Source organism: Mizuhopecten yessoensis, unplaced genomic scaffold (genome assembly GCF_002113885.1).
Source record: "Mizuhopecten yessoensis strain PY_sf001 unplaced genomic scaffold, ASM211388v2 scaffold715987, whole genome shotgun sequence".
Classification (NCBI taxonomy): Eukaryota; Metazoa; Mollusca; class Bivalvia; order Pectinida; family Pectinidae; genus Mizuhopecten; species Mizuhopecten yessoensis.
Genome location: NW_018479891.1, coordinates 1 through 20,372, shown reverse-complemented (window position 1 = coordinate 20,372; position 20,372 = coordinate 1). Strand labels below are relative to the sequence as shown.

The 20,372-nt window shown below is 37.4% G+C and overlaps 1 protein-coding gene across 1 annotated transcript in view; it reads right to left on the bottom strand.

The window, feature by feature from the left end:
• Positions 1-9,768, bottom strand: part of LOC110441481 (choline O-acetyltransferase-like) — a 52,299-nt gene extending 42,531 nt beyond the window's left edge. The window contains exons 1-2 of the mRNA XM_021484642.1: positions 9,742-9,768; positions 216-580 (exon numbers count right to left, since the gene is read on the bottom strand). Coding sequence (XP_021340317.1) covers positions 216-296 — 81 coding nt within the window. The 5' untranslated portion in view covers positions 297-580; positions 9,742-9,768. The remainder of the gene's footprint in view (positions 1-215; positions 581-9,741) is intronic.
• Positions 9,769-20,372: the final 10,604 nt, after the last annotated feature.

Sequence of the window (20,372 nt, the reverse complement as noted above, 5' to 3'; positions counted from 1 at the left end):
CAAACAGTTTCAGCATTGGTCACAGTTAACACTTTTAAAATACTTATCACTTAACTGCTTCCATTCCTCTTTATTCTGAGGAAAACATATGAGTCCACAACAATTTCCTACACTTGAACGTGCTTCGGGGAAATACCTTAAAATATATCTCTTCTATGAAAAAGAAAACTTTGTTCTACAGTCAGTGGTGAATGAATCAGTTAAATGTCACATACCATTAAATCCCATTTTGGATAGATTTCTTGGTCAATAGATGCCACCCTCTTGATGTACTCTTTGACGTGACCCGTCGCCATCACCGGAACCGGAAGTAGCTTAGTCGAAGAAGTTAGTGAGATCAATTCCGGTCTAGCTGTCGTCGGACTCGGATAAGTGCCATACCAGGAAAACGTAATGTATTGTATGTTTGCGATGTCAGTTCCAACAGAAGACGATCGTACTTGCTAGGTCAATCAAGCCCATTACGAACGATTAAATGGATCAGATAATCCTCTATTGATCACAAACCGGCAGGATCCATACAGACAAATCAACAAACTCTCTCTGTTCAATCAATTGGTCTGTAGGCGAAGTATCGAATCTACAAAATAAAGAAAAAATACCCTGTAACAGGAAATAGTTTTGAAATGTCATAAATATACACAAGATATCGCCACAGAACTAAGACAGGGAGCAAGTAATCTAAAAATCCATTTTTATTACCAGAAGGCGTATACGATCAGGACAGAAATAGGACCCGAAGATAACATGTAATAACAAGGAATGAAAAAGATGAATGGAGAAAATTGTGTTCAAACAATCAGGAGGCTTGAACAGCAGGCATGCTCTGTCAATATATATACCACTAAGTTACGACACAATCGATCGAGCCTCTATTCTATACGTGCCACAGTCACCAAACACACGATTCCGCTAGACAAGAACATTTTTCTTCATTTTAAAACCTCTCTCTTACTGGAATCCAACTGTTCTCGATACCGATAAGAAGGCATAGAGATTTAAATCACCCACCCAGCTAGGCACTGGAACTAGAATACTGAATATCTCCTTAATTTGTTCGGAGTAGGTTGTGAGGGTAAAACTGCAGAATCTTGACATCTGTAGGAAATAAATAACATATGGCTTTGTAGGAAGGTAGATATAATTAACCCGAACCGTCAGTGAAGGTCTGCTGGGATAAGTAGTGTCCTAAAAGGGGTTTGTTTGGAGAGCGAATCTGTCGATTTTTATGCTTTAAACAATCGATTTTTATTTTTCTAAAATACAGTCAGACATGTTATTGTACATGCACGCGTTCTTTGTACGAACCTCTCTGTACTGCAAGCTTACGCTGCGTAGTGTACGTCTCATTACAAAATAATTAGTCATCTCACTACTGCCTTCTTCGCATATAATTGGTAATGCATGGCTAAAACATAATATACTATATAATGGACTCATACCGAAAATTGGTTTGCTTGACGTACGATGTAAAGCATCATCTTGATCCCCGAAACATTCGTTAGGGGCAGTTATGGAAAGCGCTGTATTGATCTCGCATTTGTTTACTCTCTCATCGAGGTGATCACGTGCACTTACCATACATGTCTATAAATAAACACTAGAACATGTTAACAGTCTTGTAGCGAATGCTAGATTAAATCCGAGTTACAAGAGCCTTACGTGGTCCTTCACATCCAAAGAAATCGCTTTAGTGAGCCAGACACTGAACTTTGACCTTAACAGAATGAATATGTTCTGTGTATCAAAACGAGTAAATCACAACATTAGTATCTATACAGCTCGTATGCTTAGACTTGCTGGGTGATCTTGCGTTGTCTAGTATGCTAAGACTCTCTGACTGACTAATCTTGTATTGTCTGGTGTGTTAAGACCTGCTGACTAGCTGATCTTGCGTTGTCTGGTATGCTTAGAACTGCTGACTGACTGATCTTGCAATGTCTGGTGTGCTAAGACCTGTTGACTGACTGATCTTATGTCATCTCGTATGCTAAGACATGCTGACTTTCTAATCTTGAGTTGTCTGGTATGCTAAGACTTGCTTACTGATCATGTGTTGTCTGGTATGCTAAGACTTGCTTACTGATCATGTGTTGTCTCGTATGCTGAGACTTGCTTACTGATCATGTGTTGTCTCGTATGCTAAGACTTGCCTACTGATCATGTGTTGTCTCGTATGCTAAGACCTGCTTACTGATCATGTGTTGTCTCGTATGCTAAGACATGCTGACTTTCTAATCTTGAGTTGTCTGGTATGCTAAGACTTTCTTACTGATCATGTGTTGTCTCGTATGCTAAGACATGCTGACTTTCTAATCTTGAGTTGTCTGGTATGCTAAGACTTTCTTACTGATCATGTGTTGTCTCGTATGCTAAGACTTGCCTACTGATCATGTGTTGTCTCGTATCCTAAGACTTTCTTACTGATCATGTGTTGTCTCGTATGCTAAGACATGCTGACTTTCTAATCTTGAGTTGTCTGGTATGCTAAGACTTGCTTACTGATCATGTGCTGTCTGGTATGCTAAGACTTGCTTACTGATCATGTGTTGTCTAGTATGCTAAGACTTGCTTACTGATCATGTGTTGTCTCGCATGCTAAGACTTGCTTACTGATCATGTGTTGTCTAGTATGCTAAGACTTGCTTACTGATCATGTGTTGTCTCGCATGCTAAGACTTGCTTACTGATCATGTGTTGTCTCGCATGCTAAGACTTGCTTACTGATCATGTGTTGTCTCGTATGCTGAGACTTGCTTACTGATCATGTGTTGTCTCGTATGCCGACTTTTGCTTAATGATCATGTGTTGTCTCGTATGCTAAGACTTGCCTACTGATCATGTGTTGTCTCGTATGCTAAGACTTGCCTACTGATCATGTGTTGTCTCGTATGCTAAGACTTTCTTACTGATCATGTGTTGTCTCGTATGCTAAGACTTTCTTACTGATCATGTGTTGTCTCGTATGCTAAGACTTGCCTACTGATCATGTGTTGTCTCGTATGCTAAGACCTGCTTACTGATCATGTGTTGTCTCGTATGCTAAGACTTTCTTACTGATCATGTGTTGTCTCGTATGCTAAGACTTGCTTACTGATCATGGGGTGTCGCGTATGCTAAGACTTGCTTACTGATCATGTGTTGTCTCGCATGCTAAGACTTGCTTACTGATCATGTGTTGTCTCGCATGCTAAGACTTGCTTACTGATCATGTGTTGTCTGGTATGCTAAGACTTGCTTACTGTTCATGTGTTGTCTCGTATGCTAAGACTTGCTTACTGATCATTTGTTGTCTCGTATGCTAAGACTTGCTTACTGATCATTTGTTGTCTCGTATGCTAAGACTTGCTTACTGATCATGTGTTGTCTTGTATGTTAAGACATGCTGACTGACTAATCGTGTGTTGTCACGTATGCTAAGACTTGCTGGCTTACTGGTCACGTGTTGTCACGTATGCTAAGACTTGCTTACTAATTTTGTGTTGTCTCGTATGCTAAGACTTGCTTACTAATTTTGTGTTGTATGGTGTGCTAAGACCTGCTGACTGTCTTATCTTTGGTTGTCTCGTATGTTAAAACTTGCTGACTGACTAATCTTGTGTTGTCACGTATGTTAAAACTTGCTGACTGTCTGATCTTTGGTTGTCTCGTATGTTAAAACTTGCTGACTGACTAATCGTGTGTTGTCACGTATGCTAAGACTTGCTGTCTGTCTAATCTTGTGTTGCCTGGTATGCTAAGACTTGCTGGCTTACTGATCATGTGTTGTCTCGTATGCTAAGGCTTGCCTACTAATTGTGTGTTGTCTCGAAAGTTAAGACTGGCTGACTGACTAATCTTGTGTTGTCACGTATGCTAAGACTTGCTGTCTATCTAATCTTGTGTTGCCTGGTATGCTAAGACTTGCTGGCTTACTGATCATGTGTTGTCTCGTATGTTAAGGCTTGCCTTCTAATTTTGTGTTGTCTCGAATGTTAAGACTGGCTGACTGACTAATCTTGTGTTGTCACGTATGCTAAGACTTGCTGGCTGTCTGATCTTGTGTTGTCTCGTATGCTGGGACATGCTGACCCCCATATCCTGTATTGTGTACCGTATGTACTGTAATATTTCAATGCTAATGGTAAGGGGCTATTTGCACTACATTGGTATTAAATATCTATGGTATTATGGGTCGGTTTTAGAGAGTGGATTGTTTGTGGTTTTGGAGTGAATATACACAGGTACTTTAATATAACAAAACATCCACGCTTTATTCATCAATACAGTACGTGCTAATGTAGGTAATGTGTCAAACGTAAGCATCAATATTTAAAACGAATTCAAACCACTAGCAGGTGTCCTCTATGTTGACCTGCCCAAATATACGGAAAAGTGACAACATTTGCAGCGTGGTCGACAATGATAAAACGGATAAATTATTTGAGTATTGTTATAGGTTAAGGAATAATGCCCCCAATGGAGTACGTGTGTATTCTAAAGGTTACTAGGTTCACCCGCTTCTCTATGGAACCGGTAACCGGTATTGTGGAAACTAGACAAGTATTATATAAAAGAGACAAGTTAATTTCGTTGTACCATCAATGCAAGTAATATCGAGATTACCTAGTGTCAGTTTGAACGGTCTGAATAAGTAATAGATCTATCTATAGGCTGTACTCACAGGGAGTCCCTGTGGTATTAATGGATTGATTGTTACTATACTCATATACCGAGCTGACATTTCGGTTCATGTCAAGGTTAAGTTACCACTGACCTAGTAGAGTTCGATCTTACCTTATTCGCCGAGTTTTTTCTTTCATTTAAGCAATGTAAGTACACTTTGACATTATTTGTAGAATCAAGCAATCCCAGGTACATGAACCATTCAAAGCGAAATTATTAGACAACTGTTTATACCCTCGGCATTGTCAGCTTGTATCCTTTGGTGTTATAATTCGAATGCTGCCATCTGTGTGTGCACCGTGTCCATTCTCAGGGGGTGTCTAGTGTTACTACCCCATCTTTGGCCTGAGCCATCACACCTGGTACAAACACTGCTGCTAATCGGGGCAGCATGGTGCATGGCTACATCATAACAAGCTCAGGACCTCTGATCGATATTACATGGAAGTTAAATATTTACAGACCGTGAAGATTTCATTGACGCGGCATGACATCATATATAGTACACGTGGCTGACACAATTATACTGTTTCTGTTTCTATAAATCTGTGAATCACCACATTCAATATGTATGTTCGTATAACAATATTTAAAATGATTAAATAAGGTATTACGATAAAAAAAATCGAGGAGTTTTAAAGCTGCTTACTTCTAACAAGTTGTCGGAAGATGTTTGATGATTCGTATATATGCTTCTTCGATGTAAATATTGTGTGTACCAAAATGCAATTTTCATTCTGAAAGCTATATGCATTTTATAATTATAATGAGATATACATCGTGTATCATTACTCGATGTTCAACTATACTTACCAGAGGATAAACTATATGCAATATATTCTATTCCTGCTGAGTGAATACCATTACGACCCGTGCCTGTGCCACAGCGGGTTATAGATTGTTAAACATTCATCTCGCAGGCTAAAATCATCAGGTAACATTCTTGTGAGAAAGAATCGATAATATGATTTGCAATACGTACTAACATTAAAATTGTATAAAGGTTACCGGGGTCACCTTCATGAATGATGTATCACAGCTACGATCTGTATATACAATGTCCTACGTGCGATGAATATCAATTAAAACTAAGAACATGTTACCTTACGACATTATTTTTTTAATTTTATTTGACTATATGGTCTGTATGAAAGCAATTGTAATTGACATTGCACTTGGTGCCTATGAATGTGTATCGTTTTTCGGCCATGTCATTAGCAATTTCGCCCAGGGTTCCTTACGCTACACTCCATTCACCCCTTTAAATTGCTCAAGGACTATGTTATTTGAGATAAAGGTCCGAACGTTACACTGACCCTGGTATAATGTTGATAAAATGTTTTGTTTATGAAAACTTTAAAAGTTCAATGCTTGTAAGTATGAATTTAAATAAACTAGATATCTTCAACAATTATAAATTTCTTTGTTATTCAGCTTAAAGAATTTCATTATTCAACTGAAAGTATCTAAGATTTTGTTATCGCCAAGACGAAGTAGAAAACTTAAGTACATTTCTTATGTAATCGTACCAGTTGGCTAACAAATATTTTTACGTTGTTATTTAAAGAAAAAATATCATATTTGTGTTTGTGATAGAAGTTGCAAACAATGTAGGGAGATTTTAAGTTTTATAAAATAATTTAATCATATGATATGTTCAAGTTCATTTTTTCAAGAATCTTGAAATGGCGTCCTTTATCATTTCGATGGTTGCTTATTGTGATCGCGTAAACGATTATTTTTAGAAAAATCATTAACGCGATAAGTTATAAGTACAGATAGTTCTGTCAAACGAACACCAGTTTATAAAGAAGTAAAATGTTTGAATAACTTTTGGCCCTATTAAATCCCGGCGTATCTAGTATTTAGCGGCTCGGCAGGAGCCGAAATTGTATTTGGCGTTTTGACTACCTGTGATCCATCGGAGTGGGCATTGCACTGAAGAGAATAAATATTTCACTGAAAATTATTCTCATTTAACAGAGACTGATTTTAACGCTTTTTTCAGATTTATTCATTTATTTAGATTACCTTCATGATTTTGATTAATTCGAAGATTAATTTACAATATATTATTTTTCGATTGAAAAAGATTCAATTGTTTATGAAAACGTTATAAATGACATTGTTTTATTATATGAGCGCAATTTTACAGGATAACCAGCTTTTGTAAAGTTGGAATATAAATATCAATTTTACTAAACAAGGTTGATTAGCACATTGTCTGAAGCGTATAACGAAGAGAGGAATTATCCATACAGGTAAGTATTCCCGTTTCCACCAAAAACAATACAACTTTACGATAAAACGTTACTGACTGAGATAGAGACTTTGAAACATTTTGTATGTAAATCAACAAAAACATGTAAAGTAAATAAGTAGTCAGTAACATTAATGACTTTATATTTAGTACAAACATCTGATTTGTTTTCAATTTTTACACACACTGTTAGTTTTTCTCAGAAAGATTGTAACATTTTAATTACGGCTACAATGTTATGCGTAGGAGTTATCAGACAACACGTCCGGGTAGTGTTATCTTCACAAGGTTATACTTTTAAAAATATATCTGTAAAATAACCTGTGGTATTCTCCATAGTCGCTAGGTGTTTCCGGCAATAACTTTTTAGAGCCAACTGCGATATGTCTCCTTTTTCATGTTTTTTGACATACGTTAGAGACATAGCTATAATAATGAAAGCCTCTAAATCAGCATATCTATTTTTAAACGAAAGAAGTGTTATCAGAGTCGAACCACATGTGGTACTGAGGGGACAGCGTTGTTAACTGAGAGTTCAAGTATTGTATTGTTTTTATCACAGACACTAACAAAACAAAAAACAAGGCAAACAAAAAACATCTTTTAAGAATATTTGTTATCTGTTATTCTGTTTACATTAAGCGTAGTCATGGACACCGACAAACCAACAGACGAACCGATTACAACGTTGCTAAAAATGTTCCTAATGATATAACGAAACTAGCCTGGAGACTCCCTAACATTTCTGATGATGTGGCACCAATTCGACTATTTAAGCGTATTCGTACGGATGGTCACGAAACTACATTTCTTGCGATTGTTCTCAACACATTGCTTCCAATCTTACAACAAGCATACGCTAAAACAGCTGGACTTAGATGACCTTATGATAACTCTTGTTCTTGTTCCACATCTCCTTAAATGGAATAGAATGGGAATTGCAAGATAGTGAAAGATTCTTCGAAAGACTTTGCCAGACAACGGGCAAAAGGAGAGCTTGCTGGATTGGCTTCACTTTCAGAGTGGATTCGATCTATCAGGTTATGCATACTAAAAAGGATAAGCAGCCTTAAGTGCCAAAAAAAAAAACCACACAAAAAAACACAAAAACAATAATAGATGAAAGTCTTAATTTCTTGACCCAATTTCCAAAATACAGATTTGCTTAATAACCAAGGAATATCTAAGTACACTTTTTAATTTGTTTTCGAAGACGAAAGATTAGCTAATACATGCTTATGTATACTAATCTCTCCGAAAACCGATTAATGATAAGGATACATATTTCATTGTTCATTGGACTCGGACACTTCATAAGAACATGACAAAACATTGTACAATCAATTATCTTACCTCCTTACTACCATTCTTCGTGCCATTAAGCCATGACTACAGACGTATTTTGACACTGTTTACTCCAGAAGTGGAATTATGTGTTTATTTTGTTTTACACAAATTCAAAAGATCCTTTGACGAAATTTGAACAAAAAAATCCTTCTTTGAAAATAAGCTTACTGATGCGTCCATTTGAAATAGTATATACTTTTACTTAACTTGATATATATATATATAGTTTATATAAAAAAAAAATCAGCGTTGTAGAAAGACAACTCTACCACAGGTATGCTAACGGTAACATTTATTTACGGTGATGTACTCGGGATTATATTTATTATGATGTAGATCAAAATAGTTTTTTATGTACAACTTTTGAATTGCCAGTTAATTCATAGCATTTCTGGTCACTTTGCTTATTTATTTTTTTATCGTAAGATGACGAAAGAGCTTTGGATTTGATAGCGTGCCTTACTTTTGAAAGATAGTTTAGAATGATGAACGTTTTAAAAAGTGTATTTTCTGTTTTAATCAACTGTGTTAATAAATTCAGCTGTACTCTATCATAAATTCGGTTGAAATTTATATTATAATTGCAACATTATTATCTAAAAAAGGGATCAAACTAATTTTGACATTGAAGGATGTCTCCCCTCGTGTAACGCCAGAGTCCGGATGGTATGTTTCGCGTTCTTGTTTATATAGAGAAGTGTCAATTTCCATATTAATGTGCAAATATTCAAGTTTGTATATATTATATTACGTTTACAATTTCTTACGTCTTATACAACTTACAGCCTGTTACATTGTCCATGAACGACATAATACTTTCATAACATCAAAAATAATAATTACTAAACTATGAATGGGGCATGTCATCATTATCTTCAAAATTCTTTTAGAATAAGTTTTTGAGGAAGGAATTGTTTATTTTTTACTAAAATATAAGGCAAGTTTGTTCTTGCTCAACGCCATTTCTTCTTAATAACTGAAGCTTGATTGTCCATATTGATCTAGATACTCTAAGTTTGAACAGATATATGGGTAGCTATGTTCTTAATTGCTTGTTCACGATCATAAGACATTATTACTTGATTGGAATATCAAAAGGGGGAAGTTTTACATAGAGGACCTATCCATACAGACATTCTGTCTATCCGTATGATATTACAGTATGTTATTTTAAATTTATTGTTCACATTTTGCAAACATAACGTCTTCATTACATAGTGTTCTTTTCAAGTATTATATAGGCATATAAGTAAGTTTATCGCAACATTCCTTCAAATATTGCAATCCCAATTACAATATCAAGATTGAGGCCAAAAACCTCACCCTATCACTACTGATAAACCAGTTTTGCTGAGGTCTGGGGTGTGCGTTAAGTAAGAGAGACATGTCATCGTGCAGCAGTAAACACGCATCTTACTTTGAATAACCAACTATATGGATTCAATATTATAAGGTTATGTTGTACTCACGGCACCGGTCCTTGTCAGTTGTGGAGTTACGATCATTTCGACATTCTCCGGTGCCGTTTGTTGTCCCAATCAGTGATTTCGCTTCAGTACGTGAAATTCACATTACATGTACCAAAAAGATGTATACACTATATACACTGAACTTGTTAAATTTAAATATTATGACATAATTATAATATGTTTGATATAAATCAGAGGACACATCCGTATGTGACGTCATTCTCAATGACCGAGAGTATGCACAGTGAGGATAATCGTAAGCAATTCAATTAAAGGAAAAGTGATAAAAAAACACCAGCTCATCAAGTAGTGTCGTGAACAAAATTAGTATTTTATCAACAAATGCATTATTTTATCTCATTCAAAAATCTCTCTTTTTCTGTTTATGTACAATTAAAACTATGTCTTGTATAGTGGTCTCCCATCACCAAACAGTTTATCAACCTTTCACACACATCTGGCGTGTTTCTGATATTTCCGTTCTGTTTCATTAATGCGTAGCCGAATGGGATAGTGTAAACAAGTGTTTACGCGGATGTACATACACGTTGGCTTTATGTTAATGGTCTGTTGGTGTTATGATTTTATTTATTATTTTTTTATAGTTTTGTTTGCGTGTGTGAAGTGAGCGTTTTCGAATAAACTGAATGATGAGATAAAGTCGACTTTATGCCAGGCAGTACCAATATTTCACATCACTTGGTTGTCTTAATGCAGGTTAGGCTGGTGAAGTTCCGGAAGGCGGAATCGATATAAACTGGAGTTTAGAAAGACCTAATGAGCGCAGACCTGTGGCAATTAGGGTGGACGCGTATGAATGTGTCCTAAATTGGGTGATTAGTAAATATGTATAGACCGGCATTACGGCATAATGCCATCGATATACCGCCAATATCAAATATCAAATCCACTGAATAAATGGGAGCACCTGGACATGTCTCAGACTCAATCGAACTGTAACATCGACCTGGTCGGCAGTTATCGTACAATTGCCTGCATTCTCACCGTGTCTTTTTGTCCAATTACGATATCCATATAACAAGGTGTGGCTAGATTACCCTCTTTTTCTCTGACAGGTCATCAATACAACTTCCATAGTTGCTTCCATACAAGAATTTCTCCGTTGTGAACTTGTTCCAGATCCTGATCAGACATCGATTGATTATCGTCTACCTATATCACCATTGTATGTTGTCTATAACCACTAGCCCAATTGTCGTTACAGCATATGTTTGTTGTATAAAGTATAATTTTATAATTACAAAACATACAATACGCATGTAAGTATCGAATGTGTTCGGTAGCTGATTAATACCATTTCGTTATTTCGTATTTGCGCCTTGAAAAAGATGAGATTCAGTAACTTTGTTTCGTCTTTTCGCTCGAAAAGGATTAAATTGACTTGTTCAGTTAAATCTCAATCGTTCTTATTTTCTCCCCGAAAAAACCCGAGAATGAATATACTTGGTGCCTTTTTGCATGTGATCTTTTACTAAATCTTGTCTTTTCTGGGCTTTCTTCTCCTTCATAGGTGTTACTGTATATTATGTAATGAACTTTGCCGAATTGCAATCCTAGCATTATGCGTTTTTAATTTCAGTGATATTTTATAGCCCTATTTGGTTGATGAACACCGATTAATCACAACCGAGAAGTGCATTAGAATTTTTTCCCCCATTTATACTGAAGTTTGACACCTGTTTGCACGTGGTTTTTCGTAGCTAACCATTGGCAACGCGAGGACGTCAACAATTGTAATGACGTTACTTCAACAGTAAGGCATATCGCGATCGATGCATATTTTAATCACTGATGCTATGGTGAAAACCATTTAACTCTAAATATACTAGCGGAAAAAAGAAACTGTGCATGCCTAAAATGTGTTATAAAATTAAATGTGTATGACGTAGAACAACAAGGTTTTCAGGGACAATTTATTTGTTATTTATTAACAGTTTTATTTCATTTTACACATGATGGAATCAATAAGTTCCGCTCAGGAGTGACGTAAACACAACAGGGGTCAGTACTGAGTTCACAAAGTTAATATCTCGTATGCCCACCGTTTGCCTGAATGCAAGCATGGCAACGTCGACGCATGGAGCCTATCAGACGGTTCAAGAATGCTTGTTGGATGGCATTCCAGATCTGTACCAACGCTGCAGCCAAATCAGCCAACGTCACCGGTTGATTAGGTAATGCCCGTAATCTGCGCTTTATTTCATCCCAGACGTGTTCAATGGGCGACAGATCGAGGGATACAGCAGGCCAGGGCAACACATCAACGTTCTGCTGGGCCAGAAAGTCAACAGCGACACGAGCTGTGTGTGGCATGGCGTTGTCCTGCTGTAGCGTAATGTGACGTTGCTACCCTTGCATGAATGGAACGACGTGGGTCCGGAGGATCTCGTCACGGTAACGTAACGCGTTCAAATCCCCGTTAACAACCACTAGAGGCGTTCTCCTGTTGGCTGTGATGCCGTCCCAAATCATAACGCTGCCTCCGCCGAAAGAACGTCGTTGTACCACACACGCGTCACGAAAACGTTCTCCAACGCGACTATACACTCTGGAACGGCCGTCACTACTATCCAGGTGGACTCGCGACTCGTCCGTAAACAAAATGCCTGTCCAATCCCGTCGAGTAAATCGCAGATGCCTTCTGCACCAGTCCAGACGTGCTACACGATGACGTGGCAGAAGAACTGGGCGGATTGCAGGACGTGGCGGACGGATAGCTCGTTCAGGCAATCGGTTCCGTGCAGTTCTCGGGCTTATTGGTAGCAACCTAGGGATTGTTCGTGCAGTCAAACTTGCCGTTTGGAAGCGATTTCTCAAATGGACAAGCCGAATATGGTTGTCCTGTTGACGTGACGTCACACGTGGACGTCCCGCACGAGGTCGATCGCCGACGTGGCCAAACTGTTGATGTCGTCTCCACAAATCCCGGATTGTGTTTCGATGGACATGAAAACGTGTAGAGACAACGGCTTGGCCCATACCAGCTTGANTATATTATGTACATGAATATTGATATTTGCATGTCATTATTAATTTTTTGATAATTGTTGTACAAAAACTAGATTTTACAAAAAAATGGCAATTAAAATGATGCTGGTGGACAGAGCACATAGTAAAAGTATGTACTGGTATCATTCCACACAGCAAAGTCATGAGATAAACAAGTAAGTGTAATCTAGTTAAAGCGTCTTGTATCTTTAACGAATCTCTTAACCATCTCCAAGATACTTATGTTCATATTGATATCAAGTCTTTGACATCCATAAAGAAAAGTCTGGGTATTTAATGGAATAATGTCATTAAAAGCAGAAATGGAGTTCATGAGAATTTGCCTTTGATTAGTATACAGAGTACAATGGAAGAAGAAGTGATCACAGTCCTCAACAGGAGAACTACATAAGCAGGCAGGAGTATCAATTAGGTGAGATTCAAATAGATCTGAATTCAGGTTACTTGGCACAGTTTCTAAGTTGACATAGGTAATATTAAATTTTCGATCACCATTGTATTTAAAAATATCAGTACATTGGGGTTGAGAATCCATTTCATCTGAGTGTAAAAAATCTCTTTTTATAGATCCAATGGATGTCATTGTGGGACCCTCGGCATAGCATTAATCACAAATTAAAACGTTAAAATGCTGTTTTTACTGTTCACTGGTCTCAACAGAGTGACCCAACAGTTAAAAAATAAACTTTCATTGTCGAATTGGATGACGAGAAAAACGTCCAAACTGGTCAACGCCTATAGAGAGCAAACTGCCCGGGAAAAGTAAAATGTATCCAATGTAATCAATGCAAGTAGCATTAACCAGACAGAAAGTATTGTTTGTGAATCAACCAAACAAAATACATCTGAATTGTTATCAAGTCGACAAATTTTATTTTGTATGTAAGTTTGTCCTTTTTAGCTCCTTTTTCATATTTAAAGTCGTAACAGAAAAGATTAAATACCCATTCAAAGCGTTTCTAAGAAATTATAGAACGAACGCTTAAAACAACTTGTCTAAACCTTTAATCTAAAATGTATTTCATCTGTTTTTGTTTAGTTTCTTGCTTTCTCTGCAAGAATCGATTCAAAAGTACCATTTTTATTTCCTATAATATTTTGCAGTTAATTATTAGCTTTAAACCTCTGGCTAGTTGGAAAGGTATGCTGGTGTGTGTGTCTCCGTGATTGAGTGTGTTTAGTCGAGTGTCGTCATTACCCCAAGATAAAGGCCACTTGCAAAACACTCCCCAATCACTTTGGATTTCATTTCTTCAGTCAACATGCAATTGATCAATGAATTTACATTATAAACGCTTTACTCTGTTCGAGGGTACCACTTAAGGGAGAAACTTGATAGGCTAAACCAGACTTAAGCTATCGAGGTCCCGAACAGGAGAAATATTGAGGCGTCCAAGGGGTGAAACACCGATTGACATTAATATTACTTATTTAATCAGACATAGGATACCTTTGAATTAATAGCATACATTTGAATCTGAAGAATGTTGACTTTGTGCCAACCCATGAGCTGACTCAAGGATTCAGCGAAACCCAACTTTTTTGCATATGATAAAATTGTTTGCTCTAACTACTCCATCCAATGACATCCTACCACCAACTAGCTCATCCAATGACATCATACCACCAACTAGCTCATCCAATGACATATCCTACCACCAACTAGCTCATCCAATGACATAGCACCATCACCTAGCTCATCCAATGACATCCTACCTCCAACTAGCTCATCCAATGACATATCCTACCCCCAACTAGCTCATTCAATGACATCCTACCACCAACTAGCTCATCCAATAACATATCCTACCACCAACTAGCTCATTCAATGACATCCTTCCACCAACTAGCTCATCCAATGACATCCTGCTACCAACTAGCTCATCTAATGACATCCTACAATTAGCTCATTCATTGATATAGCATCATCAACTAGCTCATCCAATGACATCCTACCACCAACTAGCTGATCCAATGACATAGCACCATCAACTAGCTCATCCAATGACATCCTACCACCAACTAGCTCATCCAATGACATCCTGCTACCAACTAGCTCATCTAATGACATCCACCCTACCACCAACTAGCTCAACCAATAATAGACTACCACCAACAAGCTCATCCAATGACATCCTGCTACCAACTAGCTCATCTAATGACATCCACCCTACCACCAACTAGCTCAACCAATAATAGACTACCACCAACAAGCTCATCCAATGACATCCTGCGACCAACTAGCTCATCCAATTACATATCCTACCACCAACTACCTCATCCAATGACATATCCTCCCACCAACTAGCTGATCCAATGACATAGCACCATCACCTAGCTCATCCAATGACATACCCTACCACCAACTAGCTCAACCAATAATAGACTACCACCAACAAGCTCATCCAATGACATCCTGATACCAACTAGCTCATCCAATTACATATCCTACCACCAACTAGCTAATCCAATGACATATCCTTCTATCAGTTAGTTCATCCAATGACATCCTTCACACAACTAGCTAATCTAATGACATCCATCCTACCACCAACTAGCTAATCCAATGACATATCCTTCTATCAGTTAGTTCATCCAATGACATCCTTCACCCAACTAGCTCATCTAATGACATCCATCCTACCCCCAACTAGCTCATCCAATGACATCATACCACCAACTAGCTCATCAAATGATATCCTACAACTAACTAGCTCATCCAATGACATAGCACCATCAACTAGCTCATCCAATGACATATCCTTCTATCAGTTAGTTCATCCAATGACATCCTTCACCCAACTAGCTCATCTAATGACATCCATCCTACCACCAACTAGCTCATCCAATGACATCCTACCACCAACTAGCTCAACCAATAATAGCCTACCACCAACTAGCTCATCCAATGACATCNAACTAGCTCATCCAATGACATAGCACCATCAACTAGCTCATCCAATGACATAGCACCATCACCTAGCTCATCCAATGACATCCTACCTCCAACTAGCTCATCCAATGACATCCTACCACCAACTAGCTCATCAAATGACAAAGCATCATAAACTAGCTCATCCAATGACATAGCACCATCAACTAGCTCATCCAATGACATTGCACCATCAACTAGCTCATCCAATGACATAGCACCATCAACTAGCTCACCCATTGACATCCCACCACCAACTAGCCCGTCCAATTACATCGTACTTCCAAATGGCTGATCAAATGACATCGTACTACCAACTACCTTATTCCAATGAAATCTTATCACCTCTTCTTTCACCTCTTCGGGGGTTAAAATGAAACTTACACAGATTTCTCGTCCATAGTACATTCGGAAAGGTGAAGCATAGTAATTAAAGTATGAGGCAATTATCTCAACGTTGTATTCAATACCTAGGCTATTACTAACATGATATAACGATTATGTTTAATTGTATCAAGAACAATTGTACCATGTTGGATTTTCCATTTCCTCAGCAGCTTTATCGTCTCTTTATTGTGATCTCAAGATCTCGCAAATGGTATTCCAGATATTGACATACAATAATATGCGAAGGCCACTATCGTGATGCGGTACAATTAGCATAAATAATATCCTTAATATAAAGTATAATCGGTGTATTTCACCCTAATTCCATCCAGAACATGCAACAAAAATGAAGCTACTGTACTAATCAGAAAGTGTATGCCTTCTCATAATGGTAGAAACGCCGTTTATAATTACGACAAGTGCGACCGTCTAATGAGGGCTACATATGGTAAAAGATTTAATGAAGCGACTACCAACGTCACGAAGTTCTCCAAAGGACGCTAAACCTGGGGCGTTGTACGGTTTTTATGTAGTAGTCGGCTGCTTACTGTAACGCTTCGCTAACCCAGACGCCTTCAATTAGCGATATACGCGTTAGTGGCTAGCATGAATCTGCTACGTCAGCCGTGATGCTATTAGTACATATCGTCGTTTATAAACGAAAGTCATCGACAACAATCGGCTATCGAAAATTTCACTTATCTTAGAAAACAGTGCATATTGGGTGACGTGATTCAATATCCCACAAACGTCTGTGCAGTTGCACTTTACTGTATATGTGCTTAGCAATAAAACAGTTAAAACGGGCATTAACCCCAAACTAGACAGATCAAGTCATATTGCTGGTAGTTTGTAAAATGTTTGTTCTTAGATTGATGCCAGGGGTTTAATAATTACTTCATCTGTGTAAAAAAAATCGTTATTCTTGGAACATATGACTATATACTTTCAGTGTAAGCACAATGGAAGGAAAGCAAAAGAGAAAGAGAAATAAAGAGAAATAGAGAAAGGAAACGTTGATATTCAAAGTGTAGAAGTAGCGACAGTAGATACATGTTGGTCATTTCATGTCTACAGAGCACACGGCAAAGACGAACCCACTTATTTCAGTAAAGGAAAATTGTTGCATACAATCACGCAGTGGGATTGTGTGGGGTTTTTTGCAGTTGAAAATATGACTAAGTCTAGATGCATTTATTTGAAACGCTGGTCTTACGTAAAATTGTGACATTTTGATTAATTGTTGACGTGACCCTTAGCGTCTGGTGCATGATATCAAATAGCAGAACGTGACATGGTCTTCTATTGGAATCAAGACAGAAAATGTATTGTACACAAACTTCGTTAATTACCTGTCGATACGTCTCTGTCTACATATATTGATACAAAGAGAAAACTGTGTATTCCACTTTCGAGATCCAGTGTAAACAATGGCGGGTTCACACCCTGGTTGCAGGAGATTCTTCAGTGTGAAAGCCACGGCGCTATGTACAAACAGGCAAACTATGTTAAAGCGCCCCTTGGTACGCTGATTGGACGGATAACGTGATTAATTAACACCTGTTTTGACATCAATGAACCCTCTCCCCTGCCTATTACAAGTTAAGCGAGGCAATCGATATCGGTAAGCAGCAGTAACAGAGGAGCCGCCAACCTTCTCAAATGGCGTGTCACGGCAAATCTCAGCCAACACAACTCCACTTATCCCTCAATATTTGCACACGATTCGCAAAGAATTCAAAATAAGTGAATTATACTTTATTATATTTCACTGGTGGCCTTCGCTTTGTGGTGTTTGTACATGCAAAAACACCATTAATTTCATCGATATCGATGGCCCACTCTATGAGGTAAATGCAGGTCTTCCGGGCAGACGGGAAGAGTGGGGTCTTGGCAGCAATGGCGTTATTCTTAAGAGACTTCATGAAGAGTGTTTACATAACCTCGACAGTCGTTATCACACCGTAATACAACATATTCCATCCATAATCCCTCGTCACAACATCAGACAAAGCCGCTAACCTCTTCCACTATACGGGCGCCTCTTAGACGCAGGTTCTGGCGTTAGCAAAATTCCATTTTAAAGTTTGTCGTTAAAATAAGTTTCTCTATTTCTGAATGAGGACGGACATTGGTTGACATCTAGTTTTGTCTGAGCCTAATGCCACGGCAATATTTATATAAAACGAAGACCTTTTCACATTAAGATAATTATAACAGAACATACAATAAATTATTTACTTTGTGATATTAATATCGTTTAAGCGTAATACGAAGCATAGGCAGAGATAATAAGCATTTCGGCAAAGAATTTTATCAGTATACTTAGAATTAAATCAGATTAAAAAACCCACTTATTTTGACAATTGTGATGTAACTGGTACTGTACTGTATTTAAATATTGTTATTATTTTTACATCATTATGTTACTACGAAGGAAATTGTGTACGTTTATGTCGATCGATAAATGAACAGTTTATGTGTCCGTGAGAAACACCAATTTACAAACATGTATGTGTATTTTCTTGTAACGCGTAATAACTATAACAAGTCCTTATCAGGGGAAGGCTTGAAGAATGGTTGTATATATATTATATATAAGTTGTCAGGCATATATTCCGAAGGCCATAAATTCATATTAACAACAGGAAAAATTGTGAAATTGATGTACTGCCGTTATCTACGTTAGCAATGCTTTCCGCTTATGAAAATAACTTGTCGTCAGTAGTAGAGGAAAAACAAGAAAGTACCATAAAAATAAACGTTTTACAAAATATATATGTACGGGGAGGATAAGGAGATTTTTTTTATATTTAGTATCATCAGAAGGTCATGAACCCCTAAAGTTCATTTAGATTAACAGCAAATTACTGTTTCGATGTAAACTGTAAGGCTTAAATCAAGGAACTGAGAACTGCACCCACCAATTACCTAGAGCATACTAGTACTTTTTTTCCCTCTGTTTGGCATACAATCATCCGGGTTAATATTAGAGAGATTGGCAGCATCTAGAATTTTCCCTCTCGCGTGTAACATGGTGAGTGTTTCATCACCGTTACAATTGACAGTTCAGAGATATATCCCGCTGGAGAGAAGTTGCAAGGTCAAAAGTGTCAAATATGAAATATGATTATTTTACGACATATGATGTACAATTTCTTACTGGAAGTCAATACACGAGAGAGCTCTCCCCAAGCGCGATAACTCGGGTCGATAGCTAATTTTTATTTTCCCTGTCCATTCATCAGATTCAAATGTCTACTGGCGTTCGGCCTGGCACTGCACCATTGTACCGGATTAATATTTGACTTTCATACATTGACGGCACTGCCGGTTTCTATGATATTTTCCTCGTATATTTATGGGCTCTATCCCACGGGACTGCTGTGGTAATTATATTATGTACTTTACGCTGATAGATCCGATGGTTTTGGTGGGAAAGCGGCATCCGTCTTGGTCCATGTTGATTGATAAGGCATAATGACTACTTATAAGAATTTCTAACTGGTTGTAAAATTACATCGCCTTTTAATGAAAACATATTGCTTCATTTAAGCATGAATAATGTATTTCTAATAATTATGATTATTTCCAAAACGTCGTAAATCTGAGTTTGACGTCAGTAATTATCTTACATAACACTTTAATATCAATGCTGAATTATGTTATACTCTTATCCGAAAACACATTTCGAAATGATCTACAGACAAGAACTTATATACCTTTCGCTAATACAGGGTGATTAGTGAAAATGGTCCCTCTTACTACAAAAACCAACAAAAACAAACGGAAAATATAGAAAAAATAAATGTTGATAATTGTGAGGTATCCCTGTTTACCGGTATTAACTGTTAACCTTGATGATTAAAAATATCTTTACAGTTCATGTTTTGTTTACCTGAACACGCTTGTTTCAGTAAACATACAGTGATACTTGCAATGCATGCAATTTGTTTAGGAATTAATTATATATTTATTGGATGAAAAATGCTTGCATTCAACACTTTTTTGTTATTTTGAGGTTCTTCTAAAAAAAATGCCTTGAGTTTTTCTGATTTCCAATTACCAATAAAGACATTCATTTTTTTAATCAGTGGAAGTACATGGTAAACATGGTGAGTTTAGAAATGTTCATTCTACTTAAAATAACAGCCCTTAATCCACTTCTCTTGTTTAGTTCCGTCCCATATTTTCCAAAGCTTAGACACAGTTAGATACTATTGTTTCCGTTCTGTCATCTATATATCTGAAGCTTAAACACAGTTAGATACTATTGTTTCAG